We start from the raw sequence: 17,442 nt of genomic DNA, 5'->3' as shown, positions 1-17,442 counted from the left end.
TGAAATAAGAACTCTTTTCCATTTTATCTAACAAACTTGGGCCCTTTCAATCATCAGCTTGTCTTTCTGCTATTTGCTCAGAGAAATAATTTGGAGTAAGATTATTGATCATTTAAAGCTGCAAATGTTCGAATGTGATGCAGTAATTTATGGACCTGCCAGTTCCTTGATTGAAGGTTTATTTCACATTATCTCAGTGAACAGTACCTCCTGAGGAAAGCATTTCCTCATGTGCCAGTGGTACTAAAATTATAAACACATTCTTTCTAAAATCATTAAATATTTTATGCAAGGAATGTTCCCTCCTCTGCTGTCAACTAGGTAGTGTTTTGTTTGGTTATGTTTTACAAGGTGAAAAGTTAAATAAATATGGGTTGTCAGCTATTCCTTCTCATGTCAATAGAGTTTTAATTCTCATAATGGGCACCTTGCTTCTACAGTTTTGGAAAATGCATTTTGTACTCTCCAACCTGTGCTGTATTCAAATGTGTGTTTACAGTCCTTATGCTTAAGATGTCAAAAGCTCAAGCGAGATAATACAATGAGTATTTTCACAGTCGGTTTTCTGCAAGTAACAAGTGCTGTTTCTTTCTCCACAGGGTGTCTGCGGGTGTCTTTGAGCCTGTTGTTATTGAGAGCCGTTGAGAAACTTGAGCCACTCTGCATCTACTTAACCACTTTCCATTTGAGCTCCTTGCCTACAGCACATCTAGTCTTATCCTTCAGGTCATGCCACCCACCAGCTCAGCTGGACTGAAGAAGGAGGGTGGCCACTTACATCAAACAACAGCCCCACTCCCCACCTCAAGAAGTGGCTGATGTTGATTCTGACTTCATTGAAGTATTTAGGGAATTGGTTGGGACGTGGCTCCCATTTTAAAGAAAAGACCTCCCATTATTTCTGTTGCAGTGCTTACTGAACCAGTACAGAGATCAGGATTTAATTTCAGAAATAGTTTGTTTTTGTGACATTGAAATGTTGTTCAAGAAATCCTCTTGAAACACAACAATTAATTGCCAAAACACTTGTGGCTGAGTGTTTTTTTAAAGGGGACGGGTTTTCCTTGAAATATTGTCCTCCCAGTGTTGTTCCATGGTAAAGCAGTGCGCTCACTACCCTCCTCCTCGACCATTTAGAGACCAGGGCTAAAGACTGCACATCGCACTGTCAATATTGCATAAAGAGGACACTTTTAAATGCTTTGGAAAATTTTATTCTGTTTCGCCCCAGACATTTAAGTTGCTGTGCGTGTGAGGAAATCAGTTTGTTTTGATCCACCAAAATTGATTGTGATTTTGGTTACTAGAAAACACAAATTTTTCACTTAATTATAACAGTTTCAGCATAATTGCTGTCAAGTGAAGGAGGTTCATTTTTTAAAAAAAATCAAAATAGTGATCGTCCCAATTCTAAATCAATGTATCAACCATGATGCTATTAACGGACACATCAAATACGGTGATGTCTTTGCACGGAGTATTTGTGTATCTGTGGGGTGTTGGATTTCTCTTGAAATGAAGTAATAGGATTTTTTTGTTTCTATGTCCAGTAGTGACACTTTTTGTGATTTCTGATGCTTCTGACTCATGTCAAGAACTTGACATATTCATGCACATATATTGTTCCTTAATGCATGTTGTTGGAACGTATTTCTTTATGGGCATGGAGCAGATTCGTTCATGTTCATAAATCAGTTGTTTTTTTATAGTTGAGCTTCAAAAGAAGATAAATCCGATATATGTTTTAACCATACTATCTGAACGGTTACTAAAAGGCTGGCTTTAAAGACTCCAGTCTAGTGGAGTGCTGTTGCAATAACAGTAACCTAGTCAGAAGGTATTCTGAAGAGAAATGGATCCTGTGTGCTGTACGATCTTCTTGCAAAGACTAATAATGCACCACTGAACCAGCCACTGGATGACTATTAATACCTTTTATTTGTGCTCAGCTGTTCAGAATGGTAGTGGGCAAATGCTGACCTTGTGGAAATTCTGATGTTTCCTTATTGTTGAATTATATTGGAAGGGACAGCTACTGATTCCAAACTTTGGTCTTGTCTCATAAGCCGTTAGTAAGTGGCCTTTAGTACAGGCTTTTCCTGCTTTGAAACAAAGTTACTGTAAATCTTTGGGGGTGAAATTTGTTTTTGTTCCAGATTGATTATGGGCCATTAGAGTACACTTTTACTTCCCAATCAATCTGAGGGATTTGCTAAAGAAGTGCCATGGATTTTTGCTACACAGTATTAACAGCTGGCTGCGTATTTTGTTCAATACTGTGCTAGTGCAACACTCGATTCTAGCCCATTGAAGTGTCTAGTGAGGAGAATTGAGAGTTTGGGAATTGCAGTTCTCCACGTTGCTTGTCTCTGACCTGTTGGGCTGCGAGTGTGTAATCTGATGGGTCCAGATCTTGGTCTATTCAGGCCTGAGCCAGTTTGCTGCCACTGGTGTAACAAATGAGTCCAGTGATTCATCGCGAGAGGCTGTAGCTCTTTAAAAATGTCATTTTCCTGTTCCTGTCTGAACATGCTGGCTTTGGTTAGCTATGCACTTTGAAGACTTGTATATTTCCTACACTAGCCTTGTCCTCTTGCTTATTGCATGCCACTTGTGAATATTGTGGCTCAGTTTAACGTAATGTGAACAGTTAACTTGTCCACTATCTGTATCTGTGGTAAATTTGAGGCCTAAAACTCAAGGCTACAATGAATCTTAACTCTTGATTTTTGTACTGTTTTAATAACTGTTCTGTGACAACTAGTGTGAGGAAAATCTTAAGTTTTTTTTAAATGCAGAGCCAAAATTAACACTTAACCTGCTGGGATATTACCTCTGTTGCACAGACTGGTTCATAAATAACAAAAGGTACCACCTTCAAGCAACTAAAATCTGCATATTCGTTCAAAAACATCTTTCTGGCCCCTCTTATTTAACCACTGAAGTACAGGTTACTTGAAGATGCAAAAGAATGCCCATTTAGTCAAATAATATAGAAATAGAAGGTCTTTCATTTTAATTATAATGAATCTTGTACTCAGTGTTGACACTGAGATGTAAAACCCCATCAAGCTCACCCTCCCGTTTTACTGAGTGGATGTCTTCTTGACTTCATGCTAATCCCCTGCCAAAGCTGGTTCTATCCAAAACATGTTTGCAAGTGAGATTCCTGTGTGTTCAGTAATTCCAAAGTGAACAAAGTTAACAATCAGACAATGCCAGGTTATGGTCCAACAGGATTAATTGGAAGCACTAGCTTTTGGAGTGCAGCTCCTTCATCAGGTGGTTGATGAAGGAGCGGTGCTCTGAAAGCTAGTGCTTCCAATTAAACCTGCTGGACAAAACCTGCTGTTTGATTTTTAACTTTGTGCACCCCAGTCCAACACCGGCATCTCCAAATCATTCCAAAGTGAGACATCGTTGTGTGGGCCTGAGGCAGTGAATGCCAGAGACATTTAATCAGAGTGCAATACGATGCTACACAGTTACACTCCCTACAGATAGACAATGTGAGTGAATAACTAAAAAGACTTATGCCAACATATTTATTCGTACGTCTGCAAGGTGAAATGCTGTCCCACTGACAAAACTATACTAAATTGAAAAATATTTTTTTCATTTGACTTAAAATTTTGAATATGCAGTTGTGTTTTGCATTTGGGGAGCTGGTCAGCTCAGTTGGCTGGACAGCTAGTTTGTAATGCAGAGTGACTCCCAACGGTGCACATCCAGTTCTCCGTGTGGGTCCTGCCTCCTTCATCTCTCCCTTTGCCTGAGGCGTGGTGAACTTCAAGTTAAACCACTACAAGTTGTCTATCTCTAATGAGAGAGCAGCTCCATGATCCTCTGGGACTATGGTGACTTTTCTTTTTCAGATTTTTTACTCAATCCATTATAGTGAAAATCCTGTCGTAGCCATTCATCCATTTTAGAGCTCAGGTGCACTTTTTACTTTCCAAGTCCTATTTAATTTCTTCCGCCAATCAGATGTTGATCACAGATTTTAAAACAAGAATAACCCCAACACTATCTACCAGTATATTTAGTCATTATCGATGAAAAAGCCAACGGTTTCATGACCCCTTTGATTAGATAGCCCCACCTTTAGATTGTATTTAATTTAGCCCTTGATCATATAGTTTTTCAACTTGTTTATTTTAAACAATGTAATCAGCTTTAGAAGGCTGAAATGGAGTAGCTGACTACAGGGATTTCTACAGAATATCTTTGTTGAAATAGAGTTTGATGCAAGTCGGAGATCATCCATAAATACCACAGTCCTTCCCTAAATCAACTTAGCTTGTTAAAAGAATCAATAAACTTTTCAGATATTCTCAGCATCAATAAAACCAGCAGATCAAGGGTTAAGATTGAATCAAGGGTTACGTTTTTTTTACATTTTAGTAACATTTGACTATTGGCATTGATGTGTTTAGTTAATCAAAATTTAGTGTAAATTCACTTGGAATAGTTTTTTAATTGAGGTATTTTTTTCTAGCAGTATTTTCCTGTTTTGACTTGCTTTGTTAGGAGTTAGCATAGCACCTTGCTACAGATCATACTAACAGAGCTTCAGTTTGTATATTACTTTAAGTGCAGGGATTGCAAACTAAATTGTCACCAACTCAGAGCTCCACTTGTGCTGTGGCTGTTGCCTTTGAAGGAAGTAATTTAATTTGACCAAAGCAGAACATCTTGATAATTGAGACTGGGACCAGTTGTCTCATAAACCCTTTTTTATTGCTCCCCCTGGACATGCACTCGTGCCCCCCCCCCCCCCCAATTTGCTTGGTTGCTTTTAAGTGGGCACCTACCTCTTTTTCCGTTGTCTTTTGTTCTTTTATCCCTGTGTGGGCTCCTTTGCTACCACTCCATGGCCTAGCATTGTTAGAACACCAATTCACCACCCAAGGTCCTCTTCTAAGTAGGAGAGTGGTCTTGCCACCTGGGCAGCAATGACAGCAGGCTTGCAAAGCAGTCTTCCTGCGCATTGTATTTACTGATGAGAGTTCGTGAAACCAGTCATTTGGAAGGGAGGGATGGCAGAAATGTCTAATTACGACACAAGGTAGCAGATGGGGCTGCTTTGTTAATGGAACTGCATCACGTGGAAACTGCAGATCCCGTAAGATCACAAATGCAGGGATAGAATGTTTGTCTTTTTGCATGTAGTTTGCTTTACCCAATCCATTACAATGAAAATCCTGTCGTAGCCATTCATCCATTTTAGAGCTCAGGTGCACTTTTTACTTTCCAAGTCCTATTTAATTTCTTCCGCCAATCAGATGTTGATCACAGATTTTAAAACAAGAATAACTACTTGGTGATTGCTTTTATTTGTGAAACTGTCCAAAATTGACCACTGTTGTAGGAGCTGTGTTTATTTTTTAAAATTGTTTCAGAATTATTTTGATCCTTTCTGTCTGTGTTTCCGGCCAGCAGGCTGACTGGAGACTGCGTTATTGTCACAATGGGATGATAGCCCTTGAATATCTCCCTGTGTGACATCGGAAAATGTGTTCAGAATGTTACACATTAGTGTTGATCGTGTTCCTGATTTCCTTTTGTAAAAGGCAGCATTTTTGTTTTGGTATTACAGTGTGTGGGAATTTATATTGGACTGTTGTAACCTCTGACTAAAGACATTTGCATGATGGAGTGCCAACAGGCCACACTGACGAAGGCAGTCTCTGCCCAGTTATTAATTAGTCAAAATCTTGCAGTACTCCTTTTCATTCTCATGGTTTATCAGCAGCAATATCGGGAAACTATCGATGAGAACCCTGTTTTGCTCTACGACAGTTCAGGATATAACAGCAGCAATCAAATGCATTCACTTCTGGCTGTTAGAATGCATGCTGCCTGTAGTTAATTGGACGAGTTCTATGAAGGCCACAGTGTGCTCACTTTATAATGGGTAAATCCATCAAAGCTGAATATCATTCAGTAAATTAGAGAGGGATGGGAAGGCCAAAGAATATAAACTTGCAGCAATATCAAACCAAATCAAAGCTAAAGCCTTTAATCCCTTTGGTCCATAGATTTCACAATACCTCATCCTACTTCCTTCGAATTCCACAAGAAGCTGCTTCAGTGGGCAGCAGACAACCTGGTTATGATGTTTCCATTTGAACGAGGCACCTACAGAGTTGTTTGCTGTCTTTTGTGAGAGCCTCAACTTTAAGAACCTTGTGCTTGGAATTTTTAGAAGCAACTAAAATCTGCCATAGAACCTGAAGGAAGCACATTCTTAATTCCAAAGATTGATTTTGACAGTTATTTATTTTGAACTAATTGATGCAACTGGGGGGACTGTTGTGTGTGACAGAGAGACAGAGTCTGTGTGAGAGCAAGGAAGACTGACAGGCAGGCTGTGAGCTTCTGTACCAGAGAGAGGGAGATGGATGGAGAGTGTGTGCATGTAGGGTGTGAGGGATGGACTTGTGTGTGTGTGTGTGAGAGAGACCAGTAATGTTTTGAGACGTGGTGGTGGAGAGAAGAAAATTCATTAAGAGACTAGAGTTAATTCCAAGCAAAAGAACAGTTAATTCCCTGTGGGAAAGTTTATTGCTGAAGCTGTGCTAACTTCAGCAAATTGGATAACTCTAGTTTGTTAACTAATGATAGTGCTGGAAACTTCACTTTCAAAACAAGCCAGGCATGAGGGAAATTGAAATTGCTGCATACTCCATGAAGTCCTTCCTACTGCTGATAATGTGTTCTGGTGGCCCATTGGCTGGTTAAAGGAGTTGCAGAGATTCACTACCACAGTAAGATGTGAGCATTGCTGATTTAGTCCAGCATCCAGTTACCAATGGGGCTTTGTGTAAAAATAAATAAATAAATACCAATGCTGTTTTAATCACTTCTTGGGTAAGATGTTGCTTGTTCCCTTTTGGAATTCTTTTGAGGTTCCCATGCTTTACCTGGGAGCTGTGGGGATCTTTTAGATTCTGGATAAAAAGCGGCAACCCTCAAATCTGGATTGATTTGGAATACAAGATTTTTTTAAGCTTTTTTAAAAAATTGACAGGGTGTTAAATGCCAGCAGCAAGCACCCATTTGGGAATTCTGAAGATGACCAGATGTGCCTGTTATCTGACCATGTGGCACCTACAGTACAACAATGATCCTGAACAACTCCTTTAATCAGCTGTAATTGGGCAAATGACGTGTGGCTCCCTGGCACTCTGCTTGCCTTAAGTAAATCTGTATATTTCTGAAAGCATTTGAAGCTATGCATTGGGAGATTAGGCCCTTCCCTAGATGGATTTAACACTTTGAGACCTAACTCTGAACTAAAGGTAAATGATGACAGATTTTTATGGTTTTGTTAAAAGTAAAGGTGTTACAGAATGTATTCCGAAAGATATATTTAGACACTTATTTTTGTGATCCTATGGAGATGAGTGTACAGGTTTCTTAAAACAAAATGCCCAGAGGATGTGGAATTTATAGAAATGTTTATCAGCTGGAATATTGTATAACATTTAGATATGTTTAGAATGCACAATGTACTGTAATTGGTTAAAAATATTTGTAATAAGGCTATTTGTTTCATATTTTGAAGTGTATAGGAGCAGTATCATGTAATACTGTTTTCTGGGAAATAAATAATATTGGGTACCTGTATTAACAATAAAGCTGTTATTTTGTGTTTAGCGTAAGAATCTTATTTTTAACACAATTGCTGGGGTTTTTACCTGTTTCTCAGGAGATGTATGGTCCTACGAGGTGTGCTGTCCTCATTGAGTGAGCTGGATAAGGCACAATCTGTTTTTCCATCTGACTTTGTTTGGACCTTTAAGACTTTACTGCTGGGGTTCTATTAAACTCCTGTGACATTTTCTTGCCTTGTCCAAGTGGCCATTGTGCAAACATACATTGTGCGCTGTGGCACATTGAAACATGGAAGATAGGAGAAGACCATTCAACTCCTCAAGTCCGTTCAACCATTCAATATGATCATGGCTGATCATCAAGCTCAATATCCTAATCCTTCCCTCCTCGCATGTCCTTTAATTCCTTTAGCCACAAGAGCTGCACCTACTGCCTCTTTTTGAAAGCATGATGTTTTGGCCTCAGCCACTTCCTGTGACAGGCTCACCACACTCTGGGTGAAAAAATTTCTCCTCATCTCATTAACACATCTCAGTAATTTCTGCTCATCACATTTTACAAGGCTACTTCACCGGTTAGTAGTCTGCAGTGGGAACCCTGGAAGGTTCCCTTGTGTTTAAAGCATGGGAGATAAATTTCAATTCTTGAAGTTGTGTGAGATTAGCCAATCGAGCACTAGTGAACGGTTTGGTCCTACATGCATCGCAGTCTGGACAGTTTGGTATTTGCTTCACAAAACAACTTTCCAAGGTATTAATGGCAGGATCTAGCACCTGTCGATTCAACCCATTGTGCTTGTTACTCGTGTGTCTGGAACTCTGGATGACTCATCCATCAGTAAAAATCATTCCACCATTGTACTCTTTGCAAAAACTCTGAATTCAGATCCTCAATTTCCCTGGGTGGCATTTGAATTCACTTTCACGTTTTAGTCCACTTCCATTGCTGCTATGGCAACTATGTTGCAAGTCTCAGTACTTACAACTGGAGATCTCTGGAAGTGTGTTAGTATTTGCAGTAGTCATAATTTGGAGATGCCAGTGTTGGACTGGGGTGTACAAAGTTAAAAATCACACAACACCAGGTTATAGTCCAACAGGTTTAATTGGAAGCACCAGCTTTCAGAGCGCTGCTCCTTCAGGTGATTGACAACCATCTGATGAAGGAGCAGCGCTCCGAAAGCTAGTGCTTCCAATTAAACCTGTTGCACTATAACCTGGTGTTGTGTGATTTTTAACTTAGTATTTACAGGTTGTCCCTGCAGGTGTCAGTACTTCCTTGATGCAACAATCTCACAATATTTGAGAGGCTCGAACCTTGTGTGTTGTAGGGTGGAGGGATTGGAGGATGAGGAAAGAGCGATGTTCCTAGGTTGTAGTGGAAAGCATGGGTTTGTTCTCCGAGCACTGACAGATGGTTTTATAGAGGTGTATAAATTATATCTTGGATACATTAGACCAAGTAAAATCTTGACCCACGAGATGATGATAATAGGCCTTTGGTGGGGGAGAGGGGGATGGCCCGGATTTCAGAATTTAAGGATGAGATGCAAGGGAAAATGAGTAATAATATTTATGCAGCCTATAGTAACCACCTGCAACTCTCTGCCAATAACTAGATGGAAGTAGAAATGGCAATAGTTTCAAAAGGAAATCAGATGGGCATTCGAAGGGAATAACTTACAGGTTTACGGGGTTTGAAGTCAGATGACACCAGGTTATAGTACAACAGGTTTATTTGAAATCACAAGCTTTCGGAGCACTGCTCCTTTGTAAGATGAAATGACTTCAAAAGCTTGTGATTTTGAATGAACCTGTTGGACTATAACCTGGTGTCCCCTGACTTCTGACTTTGTCCACCCCAGTCCAACCCCAGCATCTTCACATCAGGTTTACAGGGGTTTGAGACTGCCTGGATTGTTAGTCAGAGAGGCTGGAGGAGGGCTTTATGGGCTTCCATACTGTAAATGGCTGATTCCATCTCCGCTTTCTTTTCTACACCTCCCCCACCACCTCTCCCCACGCCACCCACCCTCCCCATCTATCTCTCCCGTTCAATATGTGAAGATCTGTTTGTATTTTGAAGGTAATAGTTGTGAACTTCAAGGAGCAGGCTTGGAAAATACAATCCAAGACCAACCCTGTGAAAGTATTTTTGGTTTATGCAGCATATCCCTCAATAGAGACTGTGAAAGATGAGATCTGAACCCTTTACAACATTGTTTCCGATACAAATTCCAGCTTGGTGAATCTTACTTCAATTGTAACGTCTTGGGTCCCACTGCTTTCTTCTTTTTCTCTCCACACACGCGTAGTACAAACTGCACCAGATATTTTCTTTGGGAATGATTTCGACACCATTAGGAGTTCTGACTGGACTAAGCGCGCACAACCCTGAGAAAATAACCAGAGGGATCTCAGATTCTACACTTCAGTGGCTCTCATTAACAAGCACTTGTGATGAGGGGAGGGTGTTGGAGATGGTATTTGTAATTTAAAATATTGTCCAAAGCAAAATACTGTGGAATGTTACTACAAACCTGAAATAGAAACAGTGTCTGTGCACTGTGAAAACAGCACATTGTAAAAAGCGCCCTGATAATTCTTAAAGCAGGGTTCACCAGGATTCAATCATACACTTTGCTTTAAGATACTAGAGTCATAGAGCTAGACAGCACAGAAACAGACCCTTCAGCCCAACTCATCCATGCTGACCAGATATCCTAACCTAATCTAGTCCCATTTGCCAGCACTTGGCCCATATCCCTCTTAAACCCTACCCATTCATATACCCATTCAGATGCCTTTTAAATGCTGCAATTGTACAGCCTCCACTACTTCCTCTGGCACCTCATACCATACCCACACCACCCTCTGTATGAAAATGTCACCCCTTGGGTACCTTTTAAATCTTTCCCCTCTCATCCTAAAGTTATGCCGTCTAGTTCTGGACTCTCCCCAACCCAGGGAAAAGACGGTGTCTATTTATCCTATCCATGCCCCTCATGCTTTTATAAATCTCTATAAAGTCACTAGCAAGGCATTCAACCAGTGACGTACATTTTGCGGGTATAGCTCAGTGGGTTTGATTCTAGTCTCGGGTGACTGTGTGGAGTTTGCACTTTCCATCTGTCTGTGTGAGCTTCCTCTGGGTGCTCTGGTTTCCTCCCACCGTCCAAAGATGTGCAGTTTAGATGAATTGGCCATGCTAAATTGCCCATAGCGTTCAGGAATGTGTAGGTTAGGTGCATTAGTCAGGGGTAAATATAGGATGGTATGGTAGGGAATGGGTCTGGATGGGTTACTCTTTGGAGGATTGGTGGAAAAAGGGCCTGTTTCCACACTAGGGATTCTATGATTCTATTTTATTGGCTATAATGTAGGAAAAGCAAAAATCAATTTGCACACAGCCAGGTTCCACAAACAGGAATGGAGTTTCTTTTTATTCAGTCGTGGGATGTGGGAGTCACTGGCACGGCCAGCATTTGTCGCCCCATCCTCTCATGTCCCAGAGAAAGTGGAGGTGAGCTGCCTACTTGGACCACTGCAGTCCTTAGGATGTGGGTTCTGTTGGGGAGGAGTTCCAGATCTATGACTGTAAGGGAGCAGTGATAGATTTCCAAGTCAGGGTGGTGGTGTTCCCATGTAACTGCTGCCCTTGTCCTTCTGGCTGGAAGTGGTCGTGGGTTTGAGAAAGTGCTAAAGATCTTTGGTGAATTGTTGCTGTGCATTTTTATCAATGTTGTGGATGTGGTGCCAATCAAGCTGTCTTGTCTTGAATGATGTCAAAAATCTAGAGTGTTGTTCGAGCTGTGTTAATCCAGGCAAGTGGGGAGTATTCCATCACACTCCTGACTGCTGTCTTAGAGATGATGGACAGGCTTTGGGGAGTCAGAAAGTGAGTTATTCAGTGCAGTAATCCTGACCTCTAACCTGCTCTTGTAGCCACTGTATTTATAATTGCTAGTCCTGTTCAGTTTCTGGCACAGAGGAAGGCCATTCGGCCCATTGTGCCTGCACTGGTTCTATCACCTAATCAATTAATCAAACCGCTGATCACTGTCACTAGCGTGTGCTCTCATTCCATGTTCATTTCTGTGAGATACCTGGGGATTTCTGTTCACAAGAAGAACTATTTAAATGCAAATTGTTTCACCCACCAAACAGGAAATAGAATGTGACAGTTATGCCGAACATGATTAAGATGATGGTTCTCGGACCGACATCCTGAGGTTCACAGCTGTTGGGACAGGCACAAGGATCGTCAACATCAATCTGTAACAGATTGGGATTCTCCGCAGTGCGTGATAGGACCACAGAGTGATTGGAGCTGCAGTTAAACCGAACCACTGTATGCAGAGGGCTGCTGTGTGATGCTGCAAGATAACAAGAAATTGAGGAAAATGTGTAAAACTCAACAACAACTTGTATTTGTATAGCCCCTTTAATTGTAAAACATCCCAAGAACCTTCTCAGTCTCGGTATCAGGCACAACGTATCACTGAACTACATAGTAATTGTACGACAGGGAACAACATGGCAAAATCCACGTTATCCGTCAGCTCAGTAAACACAAAATTAAACTTTAAAACATTAACAAACAGGCACCTACAAAACTGGGCATCTTATCTGTCTCCTGGGTTTGATTAAACAGAAACACTGCGCAGATTCTGGGGAAAGGCAAGAGTTTGGCATCAAGTCATAACGCCCAGATTGCCAGTGCTAACACTGATGGGCTGAATGGGCTCCTTGTGCATTGTAACAATTCTGAGGATATTGGATAATTATTTTAAACAGAAGTTGGTTCTGCTAATGATGGAGATATCAGATGATTTTTCATGATTGGTCCAGACTGCCATGTTAATGACAACCATCCGCTGATCAATCACTGCTCAAGGACTGATTAACTCTGGGTTACAATTGGTTGGTTTATTTTAAAAGAGTAAAACATTATAAGTTATAAAACAGACATTACAGACGATTTCTGTCTGCACAGCTTGCAAACCCAAAGCAGACTAACAGGCAGAGTCACAACATTGTTCACACACACTACATGGAGTTCTGGATGTAAGTTTGCTCGCTGAGCTGGAAGGTTCGTTTTCAGATGTTTCGTCACCAAACTAGGCAATATCATCTGTGAGCCTTTGGTGAAGCACTAGTGTTAGTGACCCACTTTCTATTTATGTGTTTATGTTTCCTTGGGTTGGTTCTCCTCTGAGAAAAAGAACAGGAAATTACATTACCAACTCAAGGAAACCTAAATAGAAAATGGGATGTAACACCAGTGCTTCACCAGAGGCTCACTGATGATGTTGCCTAGTTTGGTGATGAAACATCTGAAAACGAACCTTCCAGCTCAGCGAGCAAACTTACATCTAGAACCTCAACCTGAGCTACAAATCTTCTCAAAACTCGCTAGTACATGGAGTCCTTAAAGATGAACTCTCTTAAAAGTATGGCACACATACAAGGTAGATTTACAGGGTAATTTTGAATCAATCTGTTTAAAGATGTCGTTACACCTGGACCAGATGGGACAGGAACCCATCCTAGAAGCTAAGAGATAGTATCACTACCACTTTTCCAAAACAGCCCTCGAGATGGAGCGCATTTAATGGTTTCAAGCAAAACATATAGACCTAGTACATTCACTATTTCCCCCCCACACCCAGACAGGCTGCATTTGCTCTTCCCCTATCCCCTCCACATTCATAGGAGCTACATTTAACCCTTGCCCACTAACTGGCTGCAGGATTCAGGGATTCATAGTCACCTAGCTCCACAATCAGGAGATCAGAGGCTGATCCTTTGCAGCTGTTCCAATTTACTCAAGATAGTTTCTGAAAATTCACAGAAACAAAATGAACTTTGAAAATCGATCATTTTTGGGTATTGAATGCGGCTGGCCACAGTTCCAAAGAATCCCAACAGTGGAAAACAGGCCATTCAGCCCCACGAGTCCACACTGACTCTCTGAAGAGCATCCCACTCACATCCATCCCACTAGCTCTCCCGTGCTACATCTTTACATTGCATAGCTTCCCCAGTCCCTCACTCTGTTAGAAATCTTCTTTTCCCAAGAACTTTCCAAATTCCTTCCATTCCCTCATTCCTCCTGCCGTTTTCCATGTAGCAATTTAAACATCAACATGAATGTCATTATTTAGGAACAAAGGAAGGCCATTCAGCTCCTCCAGAGAGGGTGTCACTCTCCTCGTCTTTTGAAGTCTGATCAATGACTTTACTCTGGTTTTAGAATTATAAAACTCCCTACAGTACAGATAAAGGTCATTTGGCCCATCAAGTCTGCACCCAACCAAAAAGCATCCCCACCCATCCCTGTAACCTCAAATGGGATTTTTAACCATGGCTGATCCACCTAACCTGCACATCTTTGTACTGTGGGAGGAACCCAGAGCAACGGAAAAGACCCACGCAGACACGGGGAGAATGTGCAAACTCCGCACGGACAGTCACTCGAGGCTAGTCCCTGGTGCTGTGAGACAACAGTGACAACCACTGAGCCACCATATCACCTCTTTTCTAAAATCAAAAGTCAGATGACTCCAGGTTATAGTCCAACAGGTTTATTTAAAATCACAAGTTTCGGAGCACTGCTCCTTCACCAGGTGAAATGATTCGTCAAGTGACAGTGCTCCGAAAGCTTGTGATTTTAAATAAACCTGTTGGACTATAACCTGGTGTCGTGTGACCTTGTCTACCCCAATCCAAGCCCGGCATGGCTCTTTTCAAAAGGCAAACCAATTTGGAGTCTTACCAGGGTAGGTGACAGTAAGGCTTCGTGAATCGTTGTCATAGCTGAACACATTATTCCCATGTCTTCCAAAGTTGAGAAAATCCACTGTCTCCCCGTTTGGAGCTCGGGGCCTGACAACAACACAAACGGCCACCTCCAAGCACTCAAAGGCGAGCCCAGCAGGTTCACTGAAGGGAAGACAGGGACTGAATGAGAGTGAACCTTCAGGATCGGATTCCTTGCCCGAACCTGTTAGTGGTGCATCCCTCTCCAGGAATCCATCGGCGTCTCCCATTGCTGCCAGGTTTATCACCCCAGATCCATCCTGCATTATACATTTGCAGGGGTTCACCTTAATGCAGCCGGTTAACAGGGAGGCAGAGGTAGGAACCCATAACATCAGCAGCAGGCACAACCTCCAGAGATTCCAAACACTCGGCATCTCAGAGAGGAATTCCTCACACTGATTCCACATTGACGTACCATCAGAGTGAGAAGTGTCCTGCAGTTGGCAACTGAAGGGAAACTGTTTGCAGTCAGTTATTTGTACTGGAGCCTGAGCTATGACGTTAACTTCTGGGGAACAGGACAGGCCCACTTGTCAGAACTGGGATAGCCACTTGGTTTTACAATATCTCCTGCTCATCCATTTAAAATTTTCGTCACACCAAAGTGGAAAGATGTTTGCCAGGTAACATGGAGGTGTGTTGATGTTGCAGGTAGCTGGAAGCTCAGCGTCACAGATCATTGGTGTTCTGCAAAGTGGCCGCCCAGTCTGTGTTTTGACTCCCCAGTGTAGAGGAGACCACATTGTGGTAAACAAATGCAGTAGACTAGATTGTGAGAAGTGCAGGTAAAGTGCTGCTTCACCTGGAAGGTGTATCTGGGGCTTTGGGTGTTCCCTAGCCAATATCTCTGTCTCCATAGGATACCTACAGTATGGATACCGGCCATTTGGACCAACAAATCCACACCGACTCTCTGAAGAGTATCCCACACAGTCCTAACGCTGTATTTCCCAGGGCTAATGCACTTAACCTGGACACTATGGGCAATTTCCCATGGCCAATCCACCTAATCTGCAGACAGTGGGTGGAAACCAGAGCACCCGGAGGAAACCCACGCAGACATGGGGAGAATGTGCAAACTCCACACAGACAGTCGCCCAAGGCTGGAATCAAACCCGGGTCCCTGGCACTGTGAGGCAGCAGTGCTAACCACTGAGTCACCGGCTGCTGGCTGCAGTGCTCCAGTGAAGCTCAGTGCAAGCCGGAAGAACAGCACCTCATTTTCCATTTGGGGTCCCTGCAACCTTCAGGACTCAATATCAAGTTCAACAATTTTAAGGGCTAAACAGTAACTTCCACATCTGTTACCCACCTCACAGCCCAGGCTTGTCACAGCATGGGCTACTTTCAGCAAACCCATTTTTAGCGACTCGTTAGCGGCTTGTCTTTCTTCCTGTCTGCCTATCTGTCTTTCCCTCTCTATCTGGGCTTCACCTATCACTTACTCCTTTAGCCCCAGTGCTTTCCCCACCTGCTGTCTTTGACAGGTATACCAGCCTTTTCCTAGTTACTACTAATTCTGAGGAATGGTTATTGGATTGGAAATGTTAACTCTGCTCTCTCTCTCTCCACAGATGTTACTAGACCTGCTGAGTTTCTCCAGCGATTGCTGTTTTCAGATTTCCAGCATCCACAGTTCTTTGTTTATTTGTAAATTCTCATCCTTAATTTCAAACCGTTCCCTGGTTTCCACATCCTTCCCTCATCTTTGTCGCATGGTCTTACATCCCTCGGAGATTTCCACACCCTCTATTTCCAAAACCTTCCGCATTCCCCCTGGACTTTCATCGTTCCAACACTGGTGACTGTGCCTTTAGCTAGTTAGCGGGAATTCCCACTTGAAACCTCTGTCTCCTTCAAGTCACTCCTTAACATCTGCCTCTGTGACCAATTAAGCTTTTGGTCATGTTGATGAATCTCTGAATTGTTATGGCGTAGGAGGCCATTCGGCCTGCACTTGCTCAGTCAACAAGCATCGTGACATGACATCCATCTCCTGCCTTTTCCCCATACCCTGGCACTTTATTGTTAACCAAATAACCATCCAATGCCCCTCTTGACTGCCCCAGTTGAACCTGCCTCCACCACAGTTCAAGGCCTAGTTCACACTCTAATTACTCGCTGAGTGAAAAATATTTTCTTCACATTACCCTTGTTTCGTTTGCAGATCACTTTCAATTTATGTCCTCTTGTTCTTGTTCCTTTTACAAGTGGAAACCATTTCTCCCTATCTCCTCTGTCCAGCCCACTCATGACTTTGGAAACCTCCACCAGGTTTCCTATCTTCCTTCTTCTCTCCAGGGAGAACAATCCCAGCTTCTTCAATCTATCCTCATCATTGAAGTTTCTCATCCCCTGGGACCATTCATACACACTCTCCCATGCATTCACATCTTTCCTATAATGTATTGCCCACAGCTGTACACAGTGCTTTCAGGTGGCTCAGTGGGTAGCAATGCTGCCTCAGAGAGGCAGGCATCCGGATTCAATTTCAGCCTCAGGTGATTGTGTAGAATTTGCACATTCTCCCTGTGTCTGCATGGGTTTGCTATGTGTTCATTCCACAGTCCAAAGATGTGCAGGGTAGGGTGGAATGGCTGTGCTAAATTGCTGTATTGTGCAGGCTAGGTGTATTAGCCATGGTAAATGCAGGGTTACAGGGAAAGGGCAGAGGGCTTGGTTTGGTAGGATGCTCTTCAGAGGATCAGTATGAATCCGATGGGCCAAATAGTCTGCTTCTGCACTGTAGAGATTGTATGATACAACTCCAGCTGCAATCTAACAAGGTCTTAAATAAAATTCAGCATCACCTCTCTGCTTTTGTACTCACATATTTCCTTATGTGCTTCCACCTGTGAAGCAACTAGAGATGTTTACAGGCGCTAAGTAAGTGTGGATTGTTGTTGTTTACCCAAGCACTGCAGCTTATCTTGCTGAGCAGATGTTTGCCTTCTGTGCACTATCATGACTCGATAATTCCTGTGCCTTCTCTCTGTCC

At 42.3% G+C, this 17,442-nt stretch overlaps 2 protein-coding genes across 3 annotated transcripts in view; one reads left to right on the top strand and one right to left on the bottom strand.

Moving 5' to 3' along the window:
• The window catches only part of LOC122564966 (early estrogen-induced gene 1 protein-like), a 123,308-nt gene extending 115,647 nt beyond the window's left edge, over positions 1-7,661 (top strand). For both annotated transcript variants that reach the window (XM_043720527.2, XM_043720526.2), the window contains exon 11: positions 600-7,661. In XM_043720527.2, the coding sequence (XP_043576462.1) occupies positions 600-645 (46 nt within the window). In that variant the 3' untranslated portion in view covers positions 646-7,661. The remainder of the gene's footprint in view (positions 1-599) is intronic.
• Positions 7,662-9,876: 2,215 nt separating this feature from the next.
• On the bottom strand, positions 9,877-14,818 carry LOC122564967 (uncharacterized). The gene is made up of 3 exons (XM_043720528.2): positions 14,398-14,818; positions 11,780-11,995; positions 9,877-10,013 (listed from the first exon to the last, which is right to left on the bottom strand). The coding sequence occupies exons 1-3, from the start codon at positions 14,816-14,818 to the stop codon at positions 9,877-9,879; spliced, it is 774 nt and encodes a 257-aa protein (XP_043576463.1).
• Between the last annotated feature and the right edge of the window lie 2,624 nt (positions 14,819-17,442).

This window comes from Chiloscyllium plagiosum, unplaced genomic scaffold (assembly GCF_037043375.1).
Source record: "Chiloscyllium plagiosum isolate Xiang-an unplaced genomic scaffold, Cpla_swu_hap1 HiC_scaffold_21, whole genome shotgun sequence".
NCBI lineage: Eukaryota > Metazoa > Chordata > Chondrichthyes > Orectolobiformes > Hemiscylliidae > Chiloscyllium > Chiloscyllium plagiosum.
Note: the sequence above shows the minus strand (reverse complement) of the source record. Positions and strands in the feature narration are given on the sequence as shown.